Here is a 12,692-nt window from a genome sequence, read left to right as displayed (position 1 = left end):
ACTATGTTTGGGAGTTGGCTTTTGGAGGAAAGGGGAGAGAAAGACTTGTTTTTCATTTCTAAATTAATAGAATTATAAAATGTTTGTAATATTGATTGAAAGAGTGATTCATATATTATTTTATCATCTATTCTATTGTGTCAAATATATATCAAGATATAGTTTTAGCCCTCCAAAACCTAGTTCCCAAAGATACCCTTGGAGGAAAAAAATTGAGAATTTAGCCTTAAAGAATTAGCATAACAAAATTGACATAAGCTACCAAATCAATGTCCTGCATATCTATAGAGGACCAACCTAATAATATCTTCCATATCTTATATTTGAAGCGTGCTGAGGATCGAACCTGCAACAACTAGGGAGCGATATTTGTCACATGACCGGTGTGGACATAATGTGACGACACGATATCTTCCATATCTTTAGAGTAATAAAAAAAAAATAAGGCATATACAAATTTACAAACAACAATGATAATATAAAACCAACCGGTTATATATATCTTGATTCAATTAACACAATTCAGTTATAATATCATACATTGCATTTCACAGCTTAACAACCACAGGTCTATTACTAATTAGAGTGAATTAGATAAACTAAAACTTAACACAAACAACTAAATACACGAGTCACTAAGAAGTAAGTGTTCAACATGAAAGACAAACATAAAATTGGAGCAACATTTCACATGGCGGCGTAAACCCCTAGATCAAGACCACCATGAATATTCAAGAAAAAATTACCAGCATTACATGGATTACCAGTATCAATAGCAATAGCAGCAAAGATTGATCGAAAAGCACCACAAACAACAGCAGTGGAAGAACTATTCGTCTTAGACGAGACACGAACAACCTTATGTAAACCCAAATTGATTCCATCAACAGCACATGAAGAGTCCACATTAGAGATTAGTGATAATTTATGGTTCAACTCTTTGGCAGAAATATCAATGTATTTTGAAATCAAATTGAAAGAAACCGTTGATTCTATGATAGTAGCACCAACAATGCTGAAAGCTTTGTTGTTCTCTTGGGAGAAGGAAGCGTGAGTCATGGCACGACGAAGAAGACTTACGCTCGTGAAGTTGTACCTGATCAGCAGCGAGTAATAAGAGATTAAATTAAATAAAAATAAAGAAAATGGGAAAATAAAAAAAGTACAAACCCTAATTGTTTCTGGAGGGTTTCGAGGGCAGTAGAAAATGGTGAGGATGAGTGTCCCTGTAAGGAGAAAAGCAAAAGAGTTTTTGGTAAGGGAACGTTTGGATTTAGAGAAAAATGAAAGAGGAAAGTGAAAAGGGAGTTACATGGGGAAGGATTGTGATGAAGAAGATGGCGAAGATGGTGAAGGTAGGAGTGGATCGCATTTTGAAATCAAAACTGTGATGAAACAAACTTCTTCAGTGTTTGTTATTTGTTCTCACACTCAGTTACTCAAAGTTGAAAACCCCTTTTACTTCCCTGCGAATTGATTACTCCCAAGTTGCGAATAAGGAGGTATCTTTGTTGGATCCGGATTCCATTATGCTATAACGGATTTCACCTGTTTATTTCAGATTGCATTAACAAAAAATGCATCTGTCAGCGGATAATTGATAAACTAGTTTATATCCATAAGTTTACAGTGAATAAGTTAGTTAGTTGAATTCGTAGTTTTGGTAAGATTAGTGGTTTAATTAATAATATAAAAATTATTTGTTTTAATTAATATTTAATTTTTTTCAAGTAAGATGATATAGGTAAAATTGAAAGAAAAAATGAAAAACTATAAGCTATAAGCTACTTGAAAAAAATGAAAAACTATAATCTATAAACATAAAATAAGTTATAAGTTTTTTTTAAAAAAAAACGTTTACCAAACAGGTCTTTTATTGAGTTTATAAGCTATAAGCTCAAAATTTGGTCTAGTGGTATTGACTTGGGTCTCGAGGTATGCCCCTCTCAACGTTTCAGGTTAGATTCCTCCTAGTGTCCTTCTTATGCCGGAAATGGAATTAGTCGATCTTAGAACTAAATATTGAGTTTTCCCTCTATATTCATTCTAACATCGCCTCTCTTCGTTCATATCCCAACACATGTCATAACATTTTCCTACGTGAGTATAACTTAATTAAATAATGGGGATAGTTATATTAGGAAAATGTTAAATAGTACACTGAAATACTATTTAATGAACTCAAATATAATAAAAGTATTTTAAAATATGAGTAGTTAATCTCTTAAAAGTGTATAAAATGTTTTTTTCAATACAAAATTTTCCTTTTTCCTATGGAAAATGATGACAGGTTATAATATAGTAGTAGGTTGTTATTTTGGATAGTTAACAGAAGCCAGTGGCGGTAACCACAATTGAATATAATAACTAAACATAGTTAAGAATAGATTTACTACCCACCCACCTACACAACCTTTACTCTTTTAAGACCACCACAGTACAATTAGTTATCTTTCTTCTTCTTCAAATTTGATACTTCTTGCACCTTCCTAAAATTTGCAACTCATCAATAAGCTAAGAGAGGTTATTACTTATTAATCATGCCAGGCCCTGGTCCTCATCTGATGTATGCAATGGCCTCTGGCTTGGGTCTAACCACTGTCACTAATGGCAGGTTTAGCCCACACCACACACTTACATACACCATTAATTCTTTCTTTGGACCTGATATTGGTTCTTTTTCTGAATGGCTTGGTTCTCTTCTTGGTGGTCCAGCTGATACTGTAGGATCTACCATAGCTGATCTCATTCACCATCCTTTTTACTATATCCTTATCTTGGGAATTCCTCTTAGTTTTATTTACTCTAGGATTTCATTTTTTCTTCTTCATAATCACATCCTTGATTCTTCTCTCTCCAAGGTGATTTACTCTTACTGTTACTAAAAGTATAATTTCCATCTAGTTGCTTGATCTCATCAGTTATTGTTAATTATTAATGACATGATATATATTGCAGGTGCCCCTTACTAAGATGCAGTGTTTTTACCTGATATCTGCTGGATCTTTTACTCACTTCTATCTAGATCATCTCTTTGAGGTAATATTAATTCATTGTTTGTATCTGCTGGATCTTGTTAGCAATATTTTATCTTTGTTTTGTTGACTGAACTTCAGCAATATTTTATCATTCATTATTCACGTGAATCGAATAACCACAGAATGTTTTGGCTTTTGAGTTTCAATCCTTCTTATACTAAATTGTTTGTATGTGCATTTAAAGTCCAAAAGTTGATAAGTGATAACTTTCTTAATGTGTACATAATAACATGTCAGCAAAAATGGTGACCAAATCTAAGCACTTTCCCATTTTAAAGTATTGGACCAATCTCAAATTGATTTAAGCAAAATAGTAGTAATATAGAACCCAGGGGACTTTGTTGAAATCTCATTTAAATATGTGAATGACAAAGGTGTTAATCTATAAAGATAATGCTTTGGTTCATGTCATTTACCTTCATTTCAACTCTTCAGTGAAACCTTTGGTTCCCCTGCAGTTTTACACTCAGCATCTTGAACTTTCTACTCTACTAGCTTGTGTATGGTCTTTTAAGGGACAAACACCTATATTTAGCTTTGTATAATAAGTTCACACTTGTTCTTGCGTAGAAAATTTATGCTAATACTTAGTCAGAAATGCTCTGAATCTAAGTCTTAGAATGAGCGAGTTTGTCAAAAGTGACCATCCTTTCATTTTCCTAGGGTTTCATATATATATATATAGGCCTTTAGGTACCTGCCCTGGCAAGAATAGTTCAAGGGCGTCATGGGAGCGGTTAGCTCCGCTATCCCTGAATGAGGTGTCCTATGTGGCCTATTATTTAGGCCATTCCTTCTTTCTATGACTGAGTCCATCGTTATCTTTAGGTTCCTATCTGTGTGGCGTTCCGGCCAAACCCTATAGGCCCGATGAGCCCTTGCGATATTGAGGCGAGCTAAGCCCATATATTTTGGGCGGATGCAACCCATATATGGTAAAGGGAGAATCAAGCCCATATGATTTTCTGGGATTCGCCCGGTACAACACTTACTATGGCTTCCATGTTTCCAACTTCAATTTGCCGCTTATTCTTGTATCATAAGGTGAATATGTTTTTCAACACTAAATTCTGCAGTTCTTTATCTCTAGCTTTTATATAGTGCAAATTGGCTATTATTTTGATTTTTTTAAGGAAAATAAGGGAGAAACTTGGAATGCAGCTCAATTTTACTAGTGTATCAAATGGTGTCAAAGCCAAATGATGTAGCCATGCTTTTTTTTTTTGAACTGCAAAAGTATATTAAACCAGATAAAGGTACAAATAGTACATCAAAAAGGTACAACAAAAAGGAACAAAATGGCAACTGCTCAAAGCCTCAAACCAACAAACCAGATAGCAATCTAAAGAAAAAGCTCCAACCCAAAAACAGCCAACAACTAGAAAGGCAGCTATAAAAAAATACCACTATCACCAACACCTAAATATGAAACAAAACTACTAAATACCAGAAACAAAAAAATTCGACTACCAAAGGGGTTATGATCATGCACCCGATGTTCTCAACAGCGAAATGCAAAACAATAGCCCAAGGGAACCAAACACTACTTCCAAAACAAAGTCCAGCACTAAACATAAACAAAGACCGCTGGCAGCAAAAACCAACACAAACAGCTCCCCAAATTTTCACTGTATCAAGCACAAAACCGGATCCCAACTCCACTCAAAGAAGAAACACTGAGACATTTTATTGCTTTCGGTTCCCCACCTCCTATAACAAACACTGAGACATTTTATTTCTTCCAGCTCCCAAAATGATGTAGCCATGTTGCATGTATAAATTTTCCTAAAAGTTAACACTTACACTTTTCTAAACTGATTGAAACTTATTAATTACTCTCAAAATCTTATAGGAGAATGGGAAAACAACCATGTACACTTGGATTTTAAGCACTGGCTGGTGGCAAAGTAGAGCACCGGTTAATCCGGATGCTGTTGTTGTAGTGATCATATTATGCACTTGCTTAATTGGTGGATTTTTGTACTTCAACAGGTGGTTGTCATTGCAACTTTCCATGTTAAGTATCAAGTATTAATGTAGGGACAACATAGTTTTGACATGTTTTTTATTTCTCATTCATTGCCTTGCAGAGCAAGTTCCTCAAACTCAATAAAGAAAAAATCATATCAGTCAATGCTACTTATGATATTTATAGCTTCTTTATACTGCTTATGGTGTACAATCCAAATATACTGGATCACTCCGCGCCGTCCAGCAGTTGGAGAAGAAGCTGATCTTGGTGTTCTTGTGTTTTTAGCTGTATATTTCTTTCTACCTTATGGTTTGTGTATAATGTCCATGTACCCAAAAGATCTTGATTCTAATCAAATTCCACTTTAACGTAGAGATTTTTCTGATTTTGCCAATGCAATGTAGGTTACACGGTCTAGAATCTTGCTCCCAGCATATGAGATGTTAATTAAACATAATTATTTTTGTAGAATTGGACCTGAACTCTTCCATACATGTAGAAATGTTCCATGTTATCTGTAATTTGAAGAAAAGATAGTGAATACAGAAGTTTGACATTTGATTTGTATCATAATGTACTTGTAAGTTGTTCGAAATATAAAGCATATTGTAGCTGCTAATAACATAAGTTCTGTCCGGTGAATATGAAATTGTTACTATGTCTGACCTTAACTAACATCAACAAACTTATTTGATGGATGAATTATGGTTGTTCTAAGTTGTAACTTGTTGGAAATATCAAATGTGAGTAAGGATTCCCACATTTTATGAAACTGTGGAGAAACCTATAAGGGAGGTGAGCCATATGTCCAATAGGGAAATGCTGTTTATCCCGAATTATTGATTCGTGAAAAATAACGAAGCATTGCCATTGGTTCATTTATCCACATACCTCCTTGATTTCCACAGCACAACAACTTTGTAATTTTGACCAACTTATAAAAGTATGACACATAGATTCGGGACTTTCGCGATTGAATCACTTCGCTATGTATAGCACTACTCATGTCCAATATCTTAAGATTTTAGGTAAAAGTGGGTTTATATCATCAACGACTCAATTTAAAGTATATGATCTATTTCAAGGGTCAAACTTCCTCAGCATGCTAGCAACTACTAACTGGGACAAGGGCCTGGACATAAGGAAGGGACATGGGCAAGGCAAAAGTCAAGGGGCCATTTTGGCCGTTACCATCGCGGCCATAAAAGCATCTCCGCAAAAGCTTCAACCCTCCTGTATAAATACCTATTAAACCAAAGATAAAGGTACACAATTTACATTCCACATACCTCTAACTTCAGCTTCACTTACTTGGACAACCTCTAGATCCAGCTATCAACATACACAAGTCGCTGCTCAACCACCATCAACGGAGTCAACGTCTAGATCCAGCTCGAATAAGATATTTTAAAAAAATTCAACAACGTAATAAATGATTATATAATACTTCAATCACACTTAATTGATTCCAAAAAAAAATAAAAAATTTACGGTGTCCGTAATTTAAAATAGAAAAAAATACTTCTGGTGTCCAAAACCTTTCATCCAAACATACCCTAACAAATCTCCTCACACGAGGGTGACATGAGTCAGATGACAAATCTCCACCACACTCCATCCCCACTTGCATTATGCATATGATTTGTGTTTGCCACCTTCCCGCTTTAATAAAACGACAAACTTTTACAAGTTTCTTTCATAATAATAATTTCTTCCCAAATCAGTTTAACAGTTCAAACCCCACAAGATTAATTAGTATTTTCATTAATTTTTTGTGGTTAGTATTTCACATCATAATTAGTGATAAGATTAATAACATACTTACAAACAAATGATCCATTGTGATAACCTTTGTTTCTTTTTTATCATCAGAATCAGAATAAGGTGAAGAATCACGTTCTTTGATCATGGCAGCTCGCACACTTTCTCGTCTGCTCTCTCGCTCTCTATCTTCTTCTGGAGGTTCTGCTTCTCTGCTTCGTTCATCACTAGGTGTTCATTCAACTCACAATTCTCTTTAACTTATCCTTAATTCCTTATTATCATGTAACTATGTTTGGATATGTTTATTTCTAATGCATTGATTGAATACTGAATTATCATTATGCTTTCTTCAGTTGATGGAATAAGATTTCTATTTGATGTTTTTTGTTTCACCTCAGGAACAAAATCTGAAGGGTGGATAAACAGAAACAGATTTAGCACCGCTGCAGCTGTTGAGGAATTGATTACTCCACAAGTTTCTATAAATTATACACAGCATCTCATAAATGGTCAATTTGTGGATGCTGCATCAGGTATGTTTTGGTTTATATATACTTTCGGCTATACAATCTAGCAAAATCATGGTGTTTTTTTTGTTTCAATCCATGAACTGAGAAAACCATCTTAGCTTGGTATGAGAGCTAAGAACTTAGGTCTTTTAAGCATATGGTCAAGGGTTCGGATACTGAATCTTATGGATGAAAAATATCGGGTTGGGAGGGACTATTTATTTTGTGTGCATTTAGGTTTTGCGGTAGAGATTAGTCATTTTAAAAACAGTGCATACTTCGCAGCTATCATAGGAGTACCAAAAAAGTAACCATCTATTGAGTGGAAGTGAGAACAAACTAGGTTCTTCTCTTAATACATGGAGTTCCTTTTGATTTCAGGGAAAACGTTTCCAACTTATGATCCACGCACAGGGGAAGTGATTGCTCAAGTTGCTGAAGGCGATGCTGAAGATATTAACCGTGCAGTATCAGCCGCTCGTGAGGCCTTTGATAATGGACCTTGGCCTAAAATGACTGCTTATGTAAGCATTTCTCGAGCGTCCCTTTCTTGCATGACCTTCTATGAGTTTTAAATTTATAATGATGATGATTTGTTGATAACTCCTTCAGGAAAGATGTCGTATTTTGCTGCGGTTTGCTGATTTGGTTGAGAAACACAATGACGAGATTGCAGCTTTGGAGTCATGGAACAACGGAAAGCTTTATGAACAGGCTGCGAAGGCTGAATTACCTATGTTTGTGCGTTTATTTCGCTATTATGCTGGTAGTATCACTATCAACACTATCAACAATTACATGTTCTTTATGTCAATCCTTTTTCAATTGTTGTAATAAATTTTCTGTTCCCAACCATTATTGTTTTTACAGGATGGGCAGATAAAATTCATGGATTGACAGTTCCAGCTGATGGAGATTATCATGTCCAGACCTTGCATGAACCAATTGGTGTAGCAGGACAAATTATACCTTGGAATTTTCCTCTACTTATGTTTGCTTGGAAAGTTGGACCAGCTCTAGCATGTGGTAATACCATTGTCCTCAAGACTGCTGAGCAAACACCACTAACGGCTCTCGTTGTAGCAAAACTACTTCATGAGGTTGGCTCATAACTCATGAGTTTAGTTTTTGACCTCATATAAGTTAACTTCAATTTGTGCTAGCATTCTGATTTTCATATTTAGATTTTTATTACTATTTCAGTTGTATTTGGATTTCCAAAGTTAAGTTGTAACCTTTGCACATTTTCGACAGGCTGGTCTTCCCCCAGGTGTTCTGAATATAGTTTCTGGGTATGGTCCAACTGCTGGTGCACCTCTTGCAAGTCATATGGATGTAGACAAGGTATTTTGAGTTGTTTTCAGCTTATTTCCTTAAGTTTTTGATAACATGATTGTAGTGAAGTTTATGTCCATATCCTTTAGAATACCCCTTACACAATGATATTAGTAAAATTTAGTCATTTATATCATATACACATCCAATTGTTTTCCTTCTAATTATGCAGTTAGCGTTTACCGGATCGACAGATACTGGAAAAACTGTACTTGAACTGGCTGCAAGAAGCAATCTTAAGCCAGTGACACTGGAACTTGGAGGGAAATCACCTTTCATTGTTTGTGAGGATGCTGATGTTAACAAGGCTGTTGAAATTGCACACTTTGCTTTGTTCTTTAATCAGGTTTGTGCAATCAATTTCAACTACTCTCTTAAACACATATACAAATGTGGAGTAGTAGCTTATGCCTTATGCTAGATGTGTTCCAGGGGCAATGTTGCTGTGCTGGATCCCGTACCTTTGTACATGAGCGTATCTATGACGAGTTCTTGGAGAAATCAAAGGAACGAGCTTTGCGACGCGTTGTTGGTGATCCATTTAAGAAGGGTGTAGAACAAGGTCCTCAGGTATTTTTCTTTTCAATATTAACATTATATGATTGTAACATTACCTTATATTGTCTCATTGTTATTTTTCTTTTTCTTTTCTTGTGTTATAAGTTAATGTTTGATGGAGCAGCATATTCTTGATCATTCTATGTTACAAAATAACATTATTTCTTGGTCCTTGCAAAAATCACAGATTGATTCGAAACAATTTGAGAAAGTGCTTAGGTACATAAAGTCTGGAATTGATAGCAATGCTATTCTTGAATGTGGAGGTGGGAGATTGGGTTCAAAAGGCTTCTTTGTCCAGCCAACTGTATTCTCCAATGTTCAGGTATTGATTATTTGCCACAAGTTGTTTACAGAAAATCACCGTAAGATTTTGTATTGTACTTTTTTCTAACACATGCTAATGATTATTTAGGATGATATGTTGATAGCAAAAGATGAAATCTTTGGCCCAGTTCAGACCATCTTGAAGTTCAAGTAAGTGAAATTTGAATCCCACTTGCTTGTTTTCTTTGCTGAAATTCAACAAGAATACAATTTTGATCCAGCTTCCAAACTATTCTGCATGAGATCCTTCTAAATGAATCGATTTCATCATTATTTGCAGTCACGGTGTAAAAGAATTTTACACATGTATTCAATCATATTTCATTATTGCATCACGTAATATGACTTTCTAAATATGACTAGAATACTAGTGAGGCAATGTGGAATGTTTCTAATACTTTTTTTTTTTCTTCTTTCTAATATTAATATAGGGACATCGATGAAGTGATACGACGGGCAAATGCGACGCGTTATGGTTTAGCGGCAGGTGTTTTTACAAAAAATGTGAGCACGGCCAACACTATGATGAGGGCACTAAGAGCTGGAACAGTGTGGATTAATTGCTTTGATGTGTTTGATGCTGCGATTCCTTTTGGTGGTTACAAAATGAGTGGGATTGGTAGGGAGAAAGGAATATACAGTCTTCACAACTATCTGCAGGTAAAAGCTGTGGTATCCCCACTGAACAATCCTGCATGGTTGTGAATATTGTATCGAAAATAACTTGTATGTTAATTCATAAGTCACTTTCAGCTTATTCAGTGATCTCGAGTTTGAATCCACATTTTAGAAGTTATTGAGCTTACTTCATCATGGAAACTAGACTTGAACTTGTTAGCTCTTAGTACTAGAGCAACAAACTTGTTATCAAGCTGAGAAAAATGAGGTTATTAATAAACATAACTTATTCAAAACTTCTTTATTTTAAGTTATTGTTTAGACCAAAAGAATAATGACAATAGTATTTTCCCTTGTCATGGCCAGTGAACTTATATGATTGGAGAATGAAACAGTCAAGAACATCACTGTTCTCTATGGAAGATTTAATGAAAGATAGTTAACAAACTAATACAATAATAATCAAAGTTAATAAAAACATCAATAGAGATTGAAAAGTAATACAGCATGAATGAAATAATGGTACCCTTGAAAACAATAAAACTAAGATTCAATATATAAATTTATATTTTAGGATAGAAGTGACTTGCTTTCACTTATTCTTCTATGTTACCCTCCACAGCAAGCAACTTCTTGCTTACTTCAAAATCCTTTAATATTTTTTCAAGTATTGTGTCATTCCTTCCAAAATCTGACTTTCGAGCAACTTGAACATCTGCTAAAACATATTCTGTGCCACACATAGTAACCTCAGATGAACCAACTTTAGATGAAACAACCTCCAGAGTCAACACTATATACTCCACTAAATCTCTGCTAGTAAGTAAAGACTTGTCCCAAGTTCTCGGTGGCTGCAAGTAACTTTCACACTCAGAGCAATGCACAAGCATAAGATGCCTCAGTAATTCTTCTGTAATATCGACTTCTGAACACAAACACCTCAGACACATATTGGTTGTGTTTGGTTGCATTGAAATCCCACATTTGACACACAAAATGTTGTCAATTGTTTGAATATGTCTGAACATACTGATGCAAAGATGTAAGTCGGGAGGAGTTTGAAGCGGTAAACAAAGAGGTGTTTGAAAAGTGTGGAAGGCTGATCACCCAATGCTTGGAAGATGCTGATGTAAAAGTTGAGAATCTAAATGATGTTATAATTGTTGGAAGCTGTGGTTATTGGCCATGGGTGAAGGATTTGGTTACTAAGATATGTAACCGTACACAAACATAACTTTATGAAGGTATGGATAGAGAGGATGCTGCTGTTTGTGGGGCAGCAGTGGCAGCAGCCGTTGCTTCAGGCATTGTTGATCCTCCGAGAACTTGAATTTGTCAATTTCTCAAGTCACACCACTTTCCATCGGAATTCAAGTCGATGGGAACAATTTTTTCCATGTCATCCAGAAATAAGGTGCATATGAACATAAACAGTCGGAACATTCTCACGGTTGCAGCTTCTGTTATCATGCCTCCTGGATCATGCAAACCTGCAATTCCTGCTATACAAACAATAGTGCCAGACTTGATGCTCAGGGACGGGTTAGGTTGGTATGCTGAGGCACTAAAGAGAACCTATGGTGACACAATGGACTTGGTTACTCGCCTCAAGAAAGATTAATGAAGTCCATGATATCTTGCATATATCATTGCATCTGTTTTGTTGCATTTTGTGTATCAGCAACAAAGGTTGATCTATAGGACTAATGCTTGGAATGTAATGAAAACAATTAGATACAGGATTTCAGTTCTAAAAGGATTCAATTAGTTTAGAAACTAGTTAATCATGAATATTCCAGAGAATATTTTGATGTGTCAGTTGTAAAATTGTACATTGAACACTGTTTGTTTGTCAGTTGAGATAAGTGATTTTGTTGTAGTTTTTTTTTTTTGTTGGGATAAACATATTTCCTTGTCTTATTATAGCAATCAAACAGATATTTTTTATTTATTCTGCTATAATAATTTCGATCAACAAAGGAAACGCGTTAGATTGGGCATGTTGCCATTGGTCCACGTCAAGCCTCATGCTTTAACGTCAATATCATAATTTGATTAACATTTTCAATAAGCCATTGAATAGAATTGTAACATAAATAAGATTAGCAGTAGGAAAATATGGACTTTACAATATACAACCAGATATGTTGATGCACAAGTGATTAGGACCCATATACATACTCGTGTTTGACCATGCTCCATGCATGCATTGTTTAAACATAATCCTACAAACTATCGAGCACGAGCGTTCCGGGTTTTAGGAGATTCTGTGCAAAATATAAAAGTGGTTTTTTAATATAAAAAATTTAATTTTTTTAAAAAAACTGTCGATTTAAATTGCTTATAATATAAAAAAATCATTTTTATTCTTGTAAACATATAGATTATCAATATTAAATCAATTGCATTAAATCAAATGAGATAAGAAATACAAAATAATTATCTTTATATAACGTCAAAAAGAACCTCCTAATCTAAGTTTAAATTTTATGCAAAGATTAAAATGGACTAAAACTATATTTACGAGTATAGATAACTAATCTATTGATACTCATATGATATTATATGAAC

At 34.8% G+C, this 12,692-nt stretch overlaps 3 protein-coding genes across 4 annotated transcripts; 2 read left to right on the top strand and 1 right to left on the bottom strand.

The window, feature by feature from the left end:
* Positions 1–471: 471 nt before the first annotated feature.
* LOC123884700 (protein NUCLEAR FUSION DEFECTIVE 2) lies at positions 472–1,543 on the bottom strand. Its single transcript, XM_045933864.1, has 3 exons — positions 1,313–1,543; positions 1,171–1,226; positions 472–1,096 (listed from the first exon to the last, which is right to left on the bottom strand). The coding sequence occupies exons 1-3, from the start codon at positions 1,370–1,372 to the stop codon at positions 688–690; spliced, it is 525 nt and encodes a 174-aa protein (XP_045789820.1). The 5' UTR covers positions 1,373–1,543; the 3' UTR covers positions 472–687.
* Positions 1,544–2,332: 789 nt separating this feature from the next.
* On the top strand, positions 2,333–5,629 carry LOC123883150. Its single transcript, XM_045931879.1, has 4 exons — positions 2,333–2,861; positions 2,959–3,039; positions 4,891–5,030; positions 5,129–5,629. Exons 1-4 carry the CDS (start codon positions 2,541–2,543, stop codon positions 5,376–5,378), a joined length of 792 nt encoding a protein of 263 aa, XP_045787835.1. The 5' UTR covers positions 2,333–2,540; the 3' UTR covers positions 5,379–5,629.
* Positions 5,630–6,643: 1,014 nt separating this feature from the next.
* On the top strand, positions 6,644–10,417 carry LOC123883149 (aldehyde dehydrogenase family 2 member B4, mitochondrial-like). 2 transcript variants are annotated; one of them, XM_045931878.1, is made up of 13 exons: positions 6,644–6,787; positions 6,883–7,002; positions 7,173–7,307; positions 7,665–7,807; positions 7,896–8,049; positions 8,154–8,383; positions 8,538–8,627; positions 8,791–8,964; positions 9,051–9,188; positions 9,364–9,501; positions 9,592–9,653; positions 9,935–10,206; positions 10,242–10,417. In XM_045931878.1, the coding sequence occupies exons 2-13, from the start codon at positions 6,918–6,920 to the stop codon at positions 10,301–10,303; spliced, it is 1,683 nt and encodes a 560-aa protein (XP_045787834.1). In that variant the 5' UTR covers positions 6,644–6,787; positions 6,883–6,917; the 3' UTR covers positions 10,304–10,417. The 2 variants fall into 2 exon arrangements, with proteins under 2 accessions (XP_045787834.1, XP_045787833.1); XM_045931877.1 differs by lacking the exon at positions 6,644–6,787 and having other exon boundaries at positions 6,825–7,002.
* The last annotated feature ends 2,275 nt before the right edge of the window (positions 10,418–12,692 follow it).

Source organism: Trifolium pratense, linkage group LG5, assembly GCF_020283565.1.
Source record: "Trifolium pratense cultivar HEN17-A07 linkage group LG5, ARS_RC_1.1, whole genome shotgun sequence".
NCBI classification, from domain to species: Eukaryota; Viridiplantae; Streptophyta; class Magnoliopsida; order Fabales; family Fabaceae; genus Trifolium; species Trifolium pratense.
Note: the sequence above shows the minus strand (reverse complement) of the source record. Positions and strands in the feature narration are given on the sequence as shown.

Coding starts and splice junctions, on each gene's coding strand:
- LOC123884700 (XM_045933864.1), bottom strand. CDS start 1,372: ATGCGATCCACTCCTACCTTCACCATCTTCGCCATCTTCTTCATCACA. Junction 1,227..1,312: donor TCATCACAATCCTTCCCCAT/GTAACTCCCTTT, acceptor TTCTCCTTACAG/GGACACTCATCCTCACCATT. Junction 1,097..1,170: donor ACCCTCCAGAAACAATTAGG/GTTTGTACTTTT, acceptor GCTGCTGATCAG/GTACAACTTCACGAGCGTAA.
- LOC123883150 (XM_045931879.1), top strand. CDS start 2,541: ATGCCAGGCCCTGGTCCTCATCTGATGTATGCAATGGCCTCTGGCTTG. Junction 2,862..2,958: donor TTGATTCTTCTCTCTCCAAG/GTGATTTACTCT, acceptor TATATATTGCAG/GTGCCCCTTACTAAGATGCA. Junction 3,040..4,890: donor ATCTAGATCATCTCTTTGAG/GTAATATTAATT, acceptor AAAATCTTATAG/GAGAATGGGAAAACAACCAT.
- LOC123883149 (XM_045931878.1), top strand. CDS start 6,918: ATGGCAGCTCGCACACTTTCTCGTCTGCTCTCTCGCTCTCTATCTTCT. Junction 7,003..7,172: donor TCTGCTTCGTTCATCACTAG/GTGTTCATTCAA, acceptor GTTTCACCTCAG/GAACAAAATCTGAAGGGTGG. Junction 10,207..10,241: donor GAACAATCCTGCATGGTTGT/GAATATTGTATC, acceptor GTATGTTAATTC/ATAAGTCACTTTCAGCTTAT.